At 46.5% G+C, this 14,066-nt stretch overlaps 1 protein-coding gene across 1 annotated transcript; it reads right to left on the reverse strand.

Annotated features, from left to right (window-relative positions):
• Positions 1-285: 285 nt before the first annotated feature.
• Positions 286-2,456, reverse strand: DRD1 (dopamine receptor D1; the record flags this gene model as incomplete). Its single annotated transcript, XM_084295012.1, has 2 exons — positions 2,373-2,456; positions 286-1,649 (listed from the first exon to the last, which is right to left on the reverse strand). Exon 2 carries the CDS (start codon positions 1,639-1,641, stop codon positions 286-288), a length of 1,356 nt encoding a protein of 451 aa, XP_084151138.1. The 5' UTR covers positions 1,642-1,649; positions 2,373-2,456.
• Positions 2,457-14,066: the final 11,610 nt, after the last annotated feature.

The following is a 14,066-nucleotide window of genomic DNA, read 5'->3' on the forward strand; positions in this document are numbered from 1 at the left end:
GTGTAGAGGAGAAATATATTCTTTATTACTGCCCTGTATCCAAATTCCTATATATTCCTCAGCATGAAGAGTACAGATGAACATCCTTTTTTTTAACCAATTTTCATTATCTTTTGCTGTTCAGTGTTTTAAATATTAAATTTGCTTTCAATGCCAGGAAAAATAATTTTGGGCTTTGTGTAAATGTGTATTTCTCCCTAGAGCTTAGGTTTTTTTTTTTTAAAAAAAAAAAAAAAAGATTATTACAATGCACACTATTGGGTCTTGCTGGGTTAACCTTACTGCTCAGGTTTTATGCTGCCCATTTTGTGTAATGGGATTGATCTTTTCCAAAGAAACATCAGCTTCATAATCCAAGATACCCGACAGTGCTGGAGACATTTTCTCCAAGGTTTTAGATAGTTCACCCTCTTCTTCCTTTTTTAGAGGTTCTTCTTCTGGACAGATGATTGCATGTGGAATCAGATAAACCAGATTAGACTCTTTGGGGCTGGATCCTTTGGGCTCATGTTGGCTTGAAAAAACAACTGCTCCATTATTGTTAATACTAACAGTCTCTATAGCATTGCTGGACATAGGGCAGAGCCTGTAGCATCCTAGCAGGGTTGAAAATGCCTTGCGGAAATCAGCATTGAAGGCATAAATGATGGGGTTGAGGGAAGAATTAGCCCATCCAAACCAAACAAAAACATCAAAGGTGGTGGAGTTAATGCAGAAAGCTTCTGCTCCCTTGGATGGTTCAGTAGGCTCGCAGAAGGGAATCATGCAGTTCAACACGAAAAATGGCAACCAGCAGCACACAAATACCCCCATGATCACCGACAAAGTCTTTAAAACCTTTGTTTCCCTCTTGAAGGACATTTTGAAGTTGCTCTCAGGTTGCTGGCAGTCCATGCTGCTCCTATTGCCACTCGTGGTCTGGCAGTTCTTGGCATGCACTGCTGCCCTCTCCAAAGCTGAGATTCGTCGTATTTGCTTCTGGGCAATCCGGTATATCCTCGTGTAAGTTACTATCATGATGGCAACAGGTATGTAGAAGCTAATTAGAGAAGAGGAGATGGCATACATCCTATTTAGGCTAGAATCACAGTTGTCCATGCTTACACCTTGTAAACTGGCGTTTAGGTCCAAAACACTTGTGGTGGTAGCCTTATGCCAGTTTAGCTGCACGGGGATGAAGGAAATCAGCACAGACAAAGTCCACGCCACACTGATCAAGATGAAGGCTGCCTTGGGGGTCATTTTCCTCTCGTACCTAAATGGGCTGGAGATGGCCCAGTATCTGTCCACACTAATGACACACAGATTTAAGATGGAGGCTGTCGAGCACATAATGTCAAAGGCCACCCAGATGTTGCAAAATGAACCAAAAGGCCAGAAACCAGCAATCTCGGCCACAGCTTTCCAAGGCATGACCAAAACCGCCACTAAGAGATCTGACACAGCCAAGGAAATGACAAAGAAGTTGGTCACCTTGGACCTCAGGTGGCGAAACCTAATGACGGCTGCACAGACCAGCGTGTTTCCCAGCAGCGTGGAGAGGATCAGCAGCGAGAGGAAGCAGCCCGTGAGAATCCGAAAGGAAGAGTCCCTTTCCACAAGCAACCCTTCCCCGTCCATAGTGGTGTCGTTCCAAGTCATAGTTTCTCCTGAGGGGAAATCATATCATGACTTTGATGACGACATCAGCTCCTTTCCTTGCAAAGACATCAGACGTCCACTAATTACTCGTCACCAAACGGACCAAAGATCCTTTCTTACGGTCCCCACACCCCCGGATGGGTTTCATCCACTTTGAATCTCCCTGAATGACATTGAAAGCTCTATGAGCAAGAACTGAAAATGCACAAGTACAGTCAGCTCCACAGACCAGTTTTTAAGCAATCCTTTCAGAAACACGTTGCACCACCCCAGCATGAAGTAGCCTAATTCAGACTGATCACCTGCAAATGTTCTGCTGCTGTCCTCTACAAATATACCCCACAGACAGGAAAGCAATCACTTTTCCATGCTTGCACATATCCCACTTAAATAGGCTATTGATCGAGTGTTTCCAGCGTCCATTGCACTAGCCCTTCATATTTACTGATGCGTACTATACAAGGTGCTTGTTCTCTACTTTGGTCCCCTGAATTTCTCACTGCTGAAACACTCCATTCCTTCCTCCTCAGCACGCTCCTGTTACAAAATCCATCAGTCCTCTGTCTCTGGGCAGCGTCAGCGAGCAATTCTTCACTTTGTTCCAAACCGGTCAAGTTTTACACTTCCAGAGACAAAGAAAATAAACATACAGTAGGTGTGTTTTAAAGATTTTCAGTAAGAAGCAGCTCAGGTTATTTAGTTTTATTTAAATGAGAAATTCTGGCTCCTACCTTTCACCTCTGATTCTCTGTTTGCTCTGGGATGCAAGGCCGTCTCTCCTCCTCATTTAGTTTTGGAATTGCATAGCAAATCTGACACACAAAACCAACCCAGTAACGCTGCATCTCATCAGGTGCCTGTGTGCGTTTTTCCCTGAAAGTGCAAATTGGCAGGGGAGAAGTAAAACCAGGAGCTGCCGAAGTGGGACCACCAGAAGTTAGTTTTCCAGCCAGCAGCAGGTCTGCGCTGTCGGGCAGTGTGTGACGGACCCCACCAGTGTGTGTCCAGCTACCTCCAGCCCATGGCCACTGCTGATCACTTGGCAAACGTGGGTGGCTGGGTCAGTCCCCGTCGCACTTTGTACATCCCGCAGAAGTGGCGCATTGGGGCGATTCATCCCAGGCAAAAGGCACGGTATTCCCAGCACTGGCAAGAGCCGAGTAGCAGTTCTCTCTTCTGTCGTTCCCTGGAGGGAGAAAGAAGGGCAAGAGGAGGAGGAAGGACCTGAGTGAGCTCCTCTGTGCCACAACGCGGGGTGTGAAGCCGGTGGTGCCCGATGTGGGTTCCTCTTGAAGCAGGGAAAAGTGGCTTTAGCACTTCACTGCCAGGTTACAGCTCTCCATAGCCACCACGGAATAATCCCACCTCCTGCTCAGAGGGGCTGCGCTCCAGGGGTCGGGGCCGGCTTCAGCATGCTTTTCCTTTTAGTAAGAGGGCAGGTGAAGGCAGCTCTTCATGCTCTCCCGCAGCCTGCCCCGGGCCGCGCATCTCCGGGGCCGGGGACTTCTCCTCCGTCCCGCTGCGAGGGGGGTCCCGGCGGCAAAGGCTTTCTTCTGCCGGGAGCAGGGCTCGGCAGCATCGCCCCTCCGGGAAAGCTCTGTCCTCCCGGCGTCTCCTTCCTGAAGGATTAAGACAAGGGAAAGACAGGCATGGAGGCATGCAGAGGGCAAAAAGCAACCCCCCCCCCTTCTCCTCCTCTCACATCTTCGGCCGGCCGCAGCTTCCCCCCTGGGCTGCCTCTCCCCGAATTTTCTGCCTTCCCGGGGCATAACCAAGTAAAGCTGGGCTACGAGAGAGGATGCCCGGGAGTTTAAGGCACACGGGGACAACTTTGCCCTGTCCTGAGCTCCGCCGAGCCCCGGCACCCACGGGGTGCTGCGTGCTGCCCCGAGCCGGCCGCGTTCAAGTCATTGATGCGAAAAGTCAGGACCGGCACCCAACTTCTGCCCGGGGGATGCTCGCAGAGGCTCAGGATGCCGGCTGCAGCCTGGGGCACCCACTGCTTCCCCGACCGACACCGGCACCCCCGGGGCACGCTCGGGACCTTTTCCCCGGGACAAACGGGGTCGGGGTCGGTACTCACCGGCGGGGGGAGGTCGGGTAGGGTCTGGCCAAGCTGGCAGCGGGCGGGCAGCAGCCGGGGCAGCGCTCCCCCTGCGCTCCCCTCCGCTCCCCTCCGCTCTGCTCCGCGCCGCCTCCCCGCCGCCCGCCGCAGCCCCGCGCCCCCGCGGCTCCCGGCGCAGCCGCGGCCACCGGGCTCCCTCTCCTGGGCGACCGTGGCCCCGCGCCCCACCGCCGGGCAGCCCCAGGAGGGGGGCACCGCCGCCGGGATGCTCTCTATGTGCCCCCTTGCCCCCCACAAAGCCCCCAAAGACGCCCCGGTTCCGCAGGGAGAGGGACCCCGGGGGATGCGGGGACAGGGGCACAGCGCCCAGGGATGGAGAGCGACCCCCTGGGGACTCCCGGTAGAGCTTCTCCTGTAGGGCCGAGGCTCTGAGCCAAAAAATCGGCTTGGCTAGCCCGAGGCAGCCGCTAGACGGGAACCCCGAGGCCGCCGTCAGGCAGGGAGCGGGTGCGGTGAACCCGGCGCTGTGGGCACCGCTGGAGGGGCTGAGAAGGAGGCAACAAACTTCAGTTCCTAGGGACATCCCTGTTCCTGCATACGGGATAAAATCCTCCCTGCAGGGAGGAAACAAGGAGAAAAACCTCAAGCTCAGCTGCCCGAGGGTGCTCAGGTGCCTGAGGATCCGTACCTTGAGTGATTTGTCCCGGGTCAGGCGAGGGGACAGCAGAGGGACAAGTGGCTCCGGCCCTTGGGACCTTCCGGGAGCCCCAGGGCTGGCACCCCACGGGCAGGGGCTGAGTCCCGGCCTCTGGCTGCGGGAGAAAACTCGGGTAAAGCAACTGCACTCCTTGCCCACAGAAATCTCGGACCACTCTCTTCGGGCAGTGTTTGCTTCTATGCAAAAAAAAAATCATTCAGGTCCTGTAGCAAGCCCTGGAAACAGAGCGGTTCCATCCCAAACCCTTCCTAATACAAAAGGTGTTTTTCTTTCTTACCTTAGCCACAACAGCCAACGAAGGAAGATGAATGTGTTGATTTACAAGTTCCTGCCTTGGTATAATAATCTCACTTCCAAACGAAAAATCAGAAAATGAAGATAAAAGGCATCATGGGGGGGTTAAATTCTCCTGGAAGAACAAAAATAAGCTCGCTAAGTTGTCAAGACACATTTCCTGGGGTTCAGCATTACTGAAGTTGCTTATGTGCCATCTATAATTTTCCATGATGTCAGTTAAAGCAGATACAGTGCTAAACTAACCTTGACTAGCTAGCTAAAATACTTGTTTTCCCTTCCCCTCTCTCTTTCGCTCATTTTTAATTGCTTCTCAGCAAGTTCTCATTCCCCCATCTTATTATCCTATCCTTTAATCATCATTGATCCCCAGAGGAAAGTGAAAATAGACAAGGAATGAAATCTGTGCTGTTTGGTAATCGAGATCTCTAATGAAACTCATTCTGAATTTTGTTTTTATATTTTCAGGACTTTTCTTTCTTTTTTTTCTTTTTCTCCTTGAAGCACAACACAGGTGAGATTTACTGAACGATTCTTGTCTTTTGAAAACATAGCACACTCCTGCCTCTCAATAGAAACCCTAGGCTGAGGGGAACATTGCTTGCATAAGAAGTTGCTGAGCACATCTGCTTCTATTTGTAAGAACTTCAAGAGGCTCCCCCAGAGCGGCTTTCTACCACAGCCACCTTAGATTATTCCAAGAGGAATCACAGAAACTGCAGAGCACCCAAACAGCACAACCTTCCAGGCATGCAGGAGGGGAACGCTGAGGTGCATATTGCAGAGAAGGGAGAAGTTCCTTCTCAGTGATCTGTTTATTGAGTCAAGTGAACTCTTCTGTTGGCTTTTGCTAGGGAATTGATTTTTCTTCAGCTTTCCTGGGGAAAAAGCTGAATTCAGCATCGGGAGGTCTAATGCTGTTGATATGTGTGAGGGTTAAAGATTTCATCTGATGACATAAAAAAAATATCTATGAGCTTCCCATAAGAATCTCACTTTCTTCATTTGTCTGGCAGTTCAGAATCTGTTTCAGATGCCAGAGCATCTCTCCTATCTTATCCCTAAGTTTCTGTGATCATTTTGTGGATGAAAATTGGGTGTGGCTCAGCTGAGACCATACCAGTGCAGCAAAGCCCCTTAAACAGCAGTGCAGCTTTCAAACACTCACACTTCGTGGAGGGCTCCCTGCTGTCCTCATTTGTCACATCAGGTCCTTTGTAAGCTTTTAAAACTTTCGTGACTTAATAGTCATACCCAGGTGAGGAGCAGAAGTGAAATCCATTAAAACCCTATTGTTTAGGAAAATCCAGTGTTGGGATTAGGCAGTCGATTGACAGAGCTCTGGCTGCCGTTTATGCAAAGCATGGGCTGGATTTTCCTTTTGCTGCTCTCCTGTTAACATCCCGTCGGCCAGTGCTGAAGGATCAGCTCTTGTCCAGGTCAGGGCTTGCCTAAAACTGCCAGCAACAGTGCAGGTGTTTCTTTGACATCCCAAAACAAGTATAGATCTTGTTTAATTTTCCCTAGGCCCCAACATAAAACAGCAGCTTAATTTTATTTAATGTTTTCCAACCACTACTGTCTGATGCTGGAATCAAAGCAATGCCCGGGAAAGGAAATCTTTTGTGTCTCTATTACCACCCTGTGAGATACCTGCTCCTCCCTGGAGACTCTGTTTGGAGAAATGCCTATTTAGTTGACATAAAGATTTAAAAATATAAATACTGAGTAGCACCTTGATCCAAATGATCTTAATCCAAACAGTAATTTGCTACTGGAATACCAAGCCAGAGTTGAAAGAAGTCCAAATCTCTTGCATTCAGAGATAAACACGCTTTAATCAAAAAAAAAAAAAAAAGTACTAAAGCTGGAGAAAGGCAGCTTAATTTACAAAATAATATTACAGTATGTGGGGATACAAATTGTACTCATGTCACTCTCAGGATGACTTTTTGAGTCTGCATGCATGGGATGTATTAAACATGAAATCAGCTGAGGCATGTTAGCAGAAATAATGTCTGAAAGAGCTGTCAAGCTTCTAAATAACTGGTTATACTAATAAGCCAAGATAACTTTAGCCTCAGCTTAACCTTCTCGGAAAAATCAAAGGTTTCTGGAAATCGAGCAACAGCTATGAACTCCCTTAAAGATCAATGAAGCACACTGGTTAAATTTATAATATCATGTTTGGGCATTCCACAGGGAAAAATGCAGTAGTGAGTACAAAACAGAGTGAAGAGTAGAAGCAGAAAGAACTATTACTTTCCTGCTAATAAAATAAAATAAAATAAAAATCTCCAAGGATCTCAAGCTCATGTTTGTATGATAAAGACCCACCAGCAGGGAAAAAGGGTCAGTGAGAGAAGTGATAGTTAGTCTCCAAACACTGCTAACAAGAGGCTCAAATAGTCAGTATTGAGTGTGGACTTTTTTTCCTTTTTTTTTTTCCTTTTTTTGAGTGTAGCTTATGGATGTGTACCCTCTAACCCTGGGGTTGGAAAGGTAACAGAGGAAGTGTGCAGAAAGGATTTTTGCTCTCTGTGGGAACTTAGGCAGCAGATGCACAAAAAGCAGCCGCTTGCCTGTAGCAGTCTGCATGCACAAGCTTTAGGAGGTGTGGAAGACCATAACCTGATTGTAAACCCACACTGTTCAAGCAGAAGCCTTGCCATCAATCCTTCTTTATGTTTTCAGTGCAAACCCATCCCCCCCCCCCCCCCAAAAAAAAAAAAAAAAAAAAAAAGGTTGCTTTCAGCTATAACCCCTGAGATTTTACAAGACACTGGCTCCTTTTGGATAGAAGTGTAAGTCAGGAATGAGAGGGAAATATCCAGCTTGTAGCTAGGTACCGGAGCAGAAGCTGTCACCTGAACAACCATATCTTCTGCCAGGCAGGAGCCACGGGTGATTGAGGCTCTGCACGATGCTGCCAATAACTCCATTATCTAATCAGCAAATCTCACACTGTGACTTATTATGGGGGTTTTCCAGTTCCAACCACTCCCTCCCACAGGCCCAGAGAAAGACAAGTTCTGCACAACAAACACACAGAGCGACCCTTCCTCCTGCGGCTCCCCCTGGAATCACTCAGGCAGGGGACCCTAAATTTCCCCCCTTCTCTCCCTGGGATTCCCACCTGCTGCAAACACAGGGTAGGAGAGGGATCACAGCCCTGCCAACGCTTTCCTCCAGAGTGGGTCGAGAGCCAAGCTGCAGAGGATGATGAGAATAAAATGTTGCTGTGAAGAGAGGAGAGCTCAGGGGAAGGAATAACGCTTCCCCCAACAGCCTCATCCCTGCCACACGGCAGAACCCTGCCAAGAAACCCACAGCAAGCCAACACGAAGCCTCCACTGAAACAACATAGCTCGGTCTTCCCAATCGCCTCGCTGACAAATGCAGGCACTCCCTGTGCTGCTGATTTTTATATCCTACTCCATACATATAAAAATCCCTCCACAGTCAATTGCTGAGGATCTACTCCATGAAACAGAACATAAACCAGAGTGTCGACACAAAAATACGGACTGCCCCCTCACTGCTGAGTTATGCTTTATTTGCATTTGCATAATTTTTTCATCCTGTATGGCTTGCATTTTTTTTTCTTTCGCTCCATACTGCATGGACATTTTCGGCCCTCAGATAAATTGGATATATGAATCAAAAGAGAAGTCACGGAAAAAAATGACAGCACTTTTAAAGTTAAAGATGGCTTTGACATATTAATTAGTACCTCAGAAATGCAATAAAGCCTGTGTTACAGAATGATTCATTAGAATGAAATTAATCTGAGAAATAATTAATTCTGAGTGGATAGATAAAAAGAATACAAATAGATATATTAGCAGCAAAGCTCTTCACAGCTGAGTGTTAGTGATTTCTAGCAGCAGTGGATAAAACTACAGATAATACAATTTTCTTAGCAGATGGCTTGGTAGGTGGCACTCTCCACTCCTAAGCTGGTGTTACGGATTCACTCCTGAGCTGTGTGCCAGCCAGCAGCACAAAATGGATCCTTCTCTCATATTCCAGCCCAGCCCCTGACTAGCGGATGGTGGTTTCACTTCTACCAGCAGACTTTATTTTTTTCCGATGCAAGATGTGTGACGATGAAAAGTGTGCTTGGTACTGACCTAAACCCATTGCCTCTAAAGGTTGGTGGGGCAGGTGAGAAAAAAATCACAGCTGATGATTTATAAGTACACGTCACTGCACATCCAGGATGGTCACGCTCCACAGCCCTTCCATAGGCAAGCTACTAAAGGACCTTGAGTTAAAGAGAATTGAACAAAACACCAAACAATAAATAAATGGAATGGAATGGAATGGAATGGAATGGAATGGAATGGAATGGAATGGAATGGAATGGAATAGTTGGAAGGGACCCCAAAGCTCATCAGGTCCAATTCCCTGACCACTTCAGGGCTAACCAGAAGTTAGAGTGCAGTATGAAGGGCATTACCCAAATGCCTCTTGAACACTGACAGGCACAGGGTATCACCACCTTGCTGGGAAGCAAGGGCTGGGAAGCCTGTTCCCGTGTCTGGCTGCCCTCACAGTAAAGAACTGTTTCCTAATGCCCACCCTGATCATCCCTGATGCAGCTCCGTGCCCTTCCCACACATCCTGTCACCCGCTGCAAGTCCCAGACAGCCCTGCTGCCTTTGGGGTGCACCAGCTGGGCCAGCCCGGGGTTTCGTATTCAGCTACAGGGATTAAACTGTTCTTGGAGGCAAGGTGCTGGTTGCCAAGCTCCTTACAAGTCACACAGTCTTGGCTTGAAGGCAGTCAGAAATATTCCAGTGAGTTAAATTAAAAACCAGAAGCGACAGAACAACATTCCCAGTAAGACCCCAAACCAGGGTCCCAGCTTTGGTCTGCCTCATTCCACCTGCCACAACTTCCATCTGAGCTTTTGAAAAACCCAAGGATCTGACCCCAAACCATGACATAATCCTGAATGCACTTTCACCTCACCTCATCTGCACGTGTTTTTCAATTCCAGCCTCTGTGCCAGCCCCACCAAACCAGGCAGGACTGGTTCATCCCCATAACATCAGGAACATCTTTGCAGCCTGCCTCAATGCCCTTGGCTTTTTCCTGCCCTGCCACTGCAACAGCAGCTCCCAGAGCAGTCTCTAACAGGCAGTACTTTTAAAAGCTGGAAATATTTCCTGTGTTTCATCACTGATTTGTCAAAACTTATCTCAGGGTCAGGGGCCTGGAAGCCCATGCCCATGCTCCCATCCTGCGAGGCTCAGCGGTGCTGGGCTGGGTGCACATCAGGGTTTGGCTGTGCCAGCACTGACACTCGGAGTCCCTCGAGCTGGTCCTCTCCCTTTAGGAGAGGTTCAAATTAGGGTCTAGCTAAAAGTTGCATTTAGGGAAGACTCTTGGATCTGATCCTATCTACTTTCAGGTTTCACTTTTTCCCTCGCTGTTTACAGTGGCTAATTTCCTCTTGTGGTTTTCTCAGCACTGCCTTCTAAGAACTTCCTCCAGGTCTTTAGGAACTACAGGATACAAAACTCCACCAGGGACTTCCCATTGCTTTCTTGCATTTTTCCTTATCTTTTTAGGAATCTCACATGACTTTCTAGGATTTTCCTGGTGATCTCAAGAGAGATTCTTTCCAGAAATTCCTTTAGGAATTTCCACCCAGCTTTCAGGGCATTTTGTTTTGCTTTCTAGGAAATGTTGCCATTGCTTCCTAAGAATTTATTTCACCTTACTAGGATTTTACATTTGCTTTCCTGGAATTTACAGTTGCTTTCAAGAAATCATTAATGCTTTTCTAGAAATATCCAAATGCTTTCTAGTAATTGTGCTCCAGGAATTGTTTCCAGGAATTTCCTGCTGCTATGAATTTCTCACCACTGTCTAGGTATTTCTACCAGCTTTCTAGGTATATCCATCACACTGTGGCATGGTGTCATGTGCAGTTCCATGCTGTTAATCCTGTTGCATGTGGTGGTGTCTTGTTTTGCCCCACATTGTGTTGTCACTTGCTGCTCTTACTAGATCGCTCACGTTGCTGCAAGCCTTCCCGTGTTGTGGCATGCCCTTGTGCATGTCATCTGCTGTTGCCACATGCTGTCAGAGGTTCTCAAGTGCCGTCCTGCATAGCTGCAGCAATAAACATTTGAGGGTTCATAGTTTTAATGACCATTTTCCAAATCCATTGGAAAGAGCCAGCAGGTGAAAGTGTCATGAGTTACCAACATATGGTCCCAAGAGGATGATGAAATAATTTGCCCAGCCCAGTTCACGCTGCTGTGAGACCCTATGGGATGGTGCTAAAGTAGGAAGGAACTATCTCTCCTCCTGCCCCATGCTCCTTCCACAGCTGCCATCAGTCTGCCTAGTCACCAGACTGCCAACAGCACCTGGTAAAGGTGCTTCGGTGTATGAACAACCCCACAGGAGATATTTATGGAATAGCCACATCATAGAAGAAATGGCTTCCTAATCCCCTTGAAGGGCTGGTTTATGCCTTTAAATGTAGTGCTATGTCCCTTTAAAATGTAGACTGGCTTTTCATGTTCTTTTGCTTCCAGTCTTATCTGATGTAACTATGCATGTTTTCATCTAGATAGATAGGAAAATTTGGTATGCATCAATTTAGCTTGGCACAATATAGCATGAGTAACCTAAAATCAGGTTCAAATACTGCAGACGGAGCCAAAATCTTTAAGTGATTTTGTAACTCGTCCTCAATCAGCTTACATAAGGCTTCATTATAATTTATATTACCAAAAAGTGTTGTGTTGTTTGTTTGTTGGACCAAAATTCCCTAGTTAATAGTTTATTCATTAGCAGTTCAGACTATGGGAAAACAGTGTGATGTTATTTTGATATACAGACACGGAAATCCCTAGCTCATTTACAGAAACAAACTTTGACTTTATGAGCACTCCTCAGACTGTACTAACGTCCCTTCCAGTCTGGGGCTTGGATTTTCTGGGAAAAAAAACACACGGGAAGTCAGCAGGCCAAAACAAATGCTATATATATTCATGGTTGACCTAGCCCAATATTCTGCTGCTGATAGTAAAACACAGCACCAAGCCTTCACAGGCACCTCCCATCAAGTGAGTGCTAATGAATAGTTCCCAGAAATGTGGCTGGTTTCTTCTGGCAAAACCTCTGATAGCAGTCAGCTCGGTGCCAAGGCCAGTTCCTAACACTGTCCTCGAGAGCCAGCAGCTGAACACGCTCCGGCTCCTTGCTGCGTACCTCCCAGGCCGTCACCACACATCACCTCCCACCTGCTGCACAACTTACTGCCTTTCTCACCGAGCTGAAAAGTCTTGACATAGCCCACGCTTGCCTTTCCTCTGTCTGACTGCTGTTTGTGACACAGGGTTTGGGAAAGCTAGTCCTGTAGTGCCGCTTGCTGGGCAGCTATGCTGAGTTGCAAGGCACAGCAGCTCTTCGGTTTTGTCAGCTGATTCCCGGTGCCAATTTGAAATGGCAAAAAAACATGAAAAGCATTAATGTCCAATGTAAATATTATGAATAGAGTGAAGCTTGTGGAAAGTAAATACAGTAAAGCTCATTTCTTAGATGAGGCAGGAACTGTGAAAGAACAGAAATCCTCCTGCTCTGGGTAGCGTGGGGAAGAGTTTGCTCTAGAGCAGTCTGGGAATTCTTTCAGGAGAAAACATGCAGATGGCTAAATTCATCCCTAATTTAGCAAAGACAAAGGACTGAATGCACACCTTTTGGGTTGCAGAAGTCTTATTAGCAGGATCCTTAGGAAATAAGATAACTGAAAGGAATGCTTCAGGTGGAGCTAAGGTGAGGCTTCTTTGATGAATCCCCTTGTAGTCTCTAGGTGTGTGCTTTCTGTAAGTACTATTAATGCTCACACAGTAATTTAACTCCACTGTTTCACCTCAGAATGGAAGCAGGATGAGGCCAAAACACACTGCTGGAGCTGGCACATCCTCCTGAATTCTGCATTTTTAAATGCAGCCGAAAGCACTGTTAGCATGAAGATTAGTAGAAAATACCTGTAGCCAGAGGTTAGCCATTCCACGTGAATACCTATATTCATTCATTTGCCTTCCAGTTTTCTGGTTCATGAGCAGTTGTGGCTGGTTGGTCAGAGCCATTTCAAGACTTCTCAGGATTCATGGCAAAAAAAAAAAAAAAAAAAAAACAAAAAAACAGATTGCTTTCTCTGTGATGAGAGAAATAACTAGTCTAGTGAAAGAGAAGTTATGCAGCTGTTCAACACCATCTGCACTAAATATAGAGCAAACGATTAACTCCAGCAATGAATTTATCCATTGCTTTTCATTTAGCGCCTCGTAGAAGTTGAGGTACTAATATAATTTATACCCAAGAGTCTGCGAGCAGAATGTGTGTTGTGACATGCTCAGAAGGGTATACGTGGCTTTAATGCAGATTAACAAGTCAGTATCTTTGGCAGAGATGAGAACTGTTGGAGGCAGAAGACATCAGTCCTCAGAATGTAAACCATGTAACAGAGGATCAGTTATCCCTCTGGAGATTAATTTGTAATCTGGAGATTAAAGCCGAAATTTAGAGGTTGGACTAGGTGATCTTGGAGGGCTCTTCCAACCTAGATGATTCTGCCATTCTGTGATTAGTTTTTCATTGAAAACCATAAATTGGCCTCTCTATGTTGGTATGCTGTTCTGGTACACAAGAGTTAAACCAGCACTGTTTGCAGAATATAAATGGGATAAAATGGGATAAAAATGGGATGCAATACAGCTGTATCACAGCACGTTTTTTCCCATTCCCCAAAGGTTCCACATAAATTATGGGATGAGACCAGCTCATGTGTTGCTGACTTATCAAATTAACACCATCAGTCTGAGACATTAATGAACATAACTGACATTTGAGACGTGTGTTAGCAATGTAGTTTGTGCATCTATCGCCATGTTCATCTGGAAGCTGGAGTGGAGGAAGCACAGGAACTGTGTAACTGAGTATCCCTGTTGTATTTTTTAAATATCACACGATTGCACATCTCATCTCAAACCGGGGAGCTATCAGATGCTACAAAGATAAATGTGGAGTGAGAATTCCCAAAAAGAGTGAAATGCTGTGAGCTATTCCCCAGCTTTCTAACAAAATCAAAGATCCACGTTTATCTGAAATTTTAAATCACCATATGCAAGAAAGCTCTCATCAGCTGGAATCAATTTCTTACGAATCAACATTTTTTTTAAAGGACTCGGACCTGAGAGTAACTTATTTTTCTATTTTAAGGGTTCATTTATTGTGGTTTCCTATGAACATTTCCCAGCTGCTGGCAGTTTTCCTGCAATGCTTATTAAAGCAGGCGTGACAAAATCGAGAAAGTATGTA

This window comes from Netta rufina (genome assembly GCF_964035555.1).
Source record: "Netta rufina genome assembly, chromosome: 14".
NCBI classification, from domain to species: domain Eukaryota; kingdom Metazoa; phylum Chordata; class Aves; order Anseriformes; family Anatidae; genus Netta; species Netta rufina.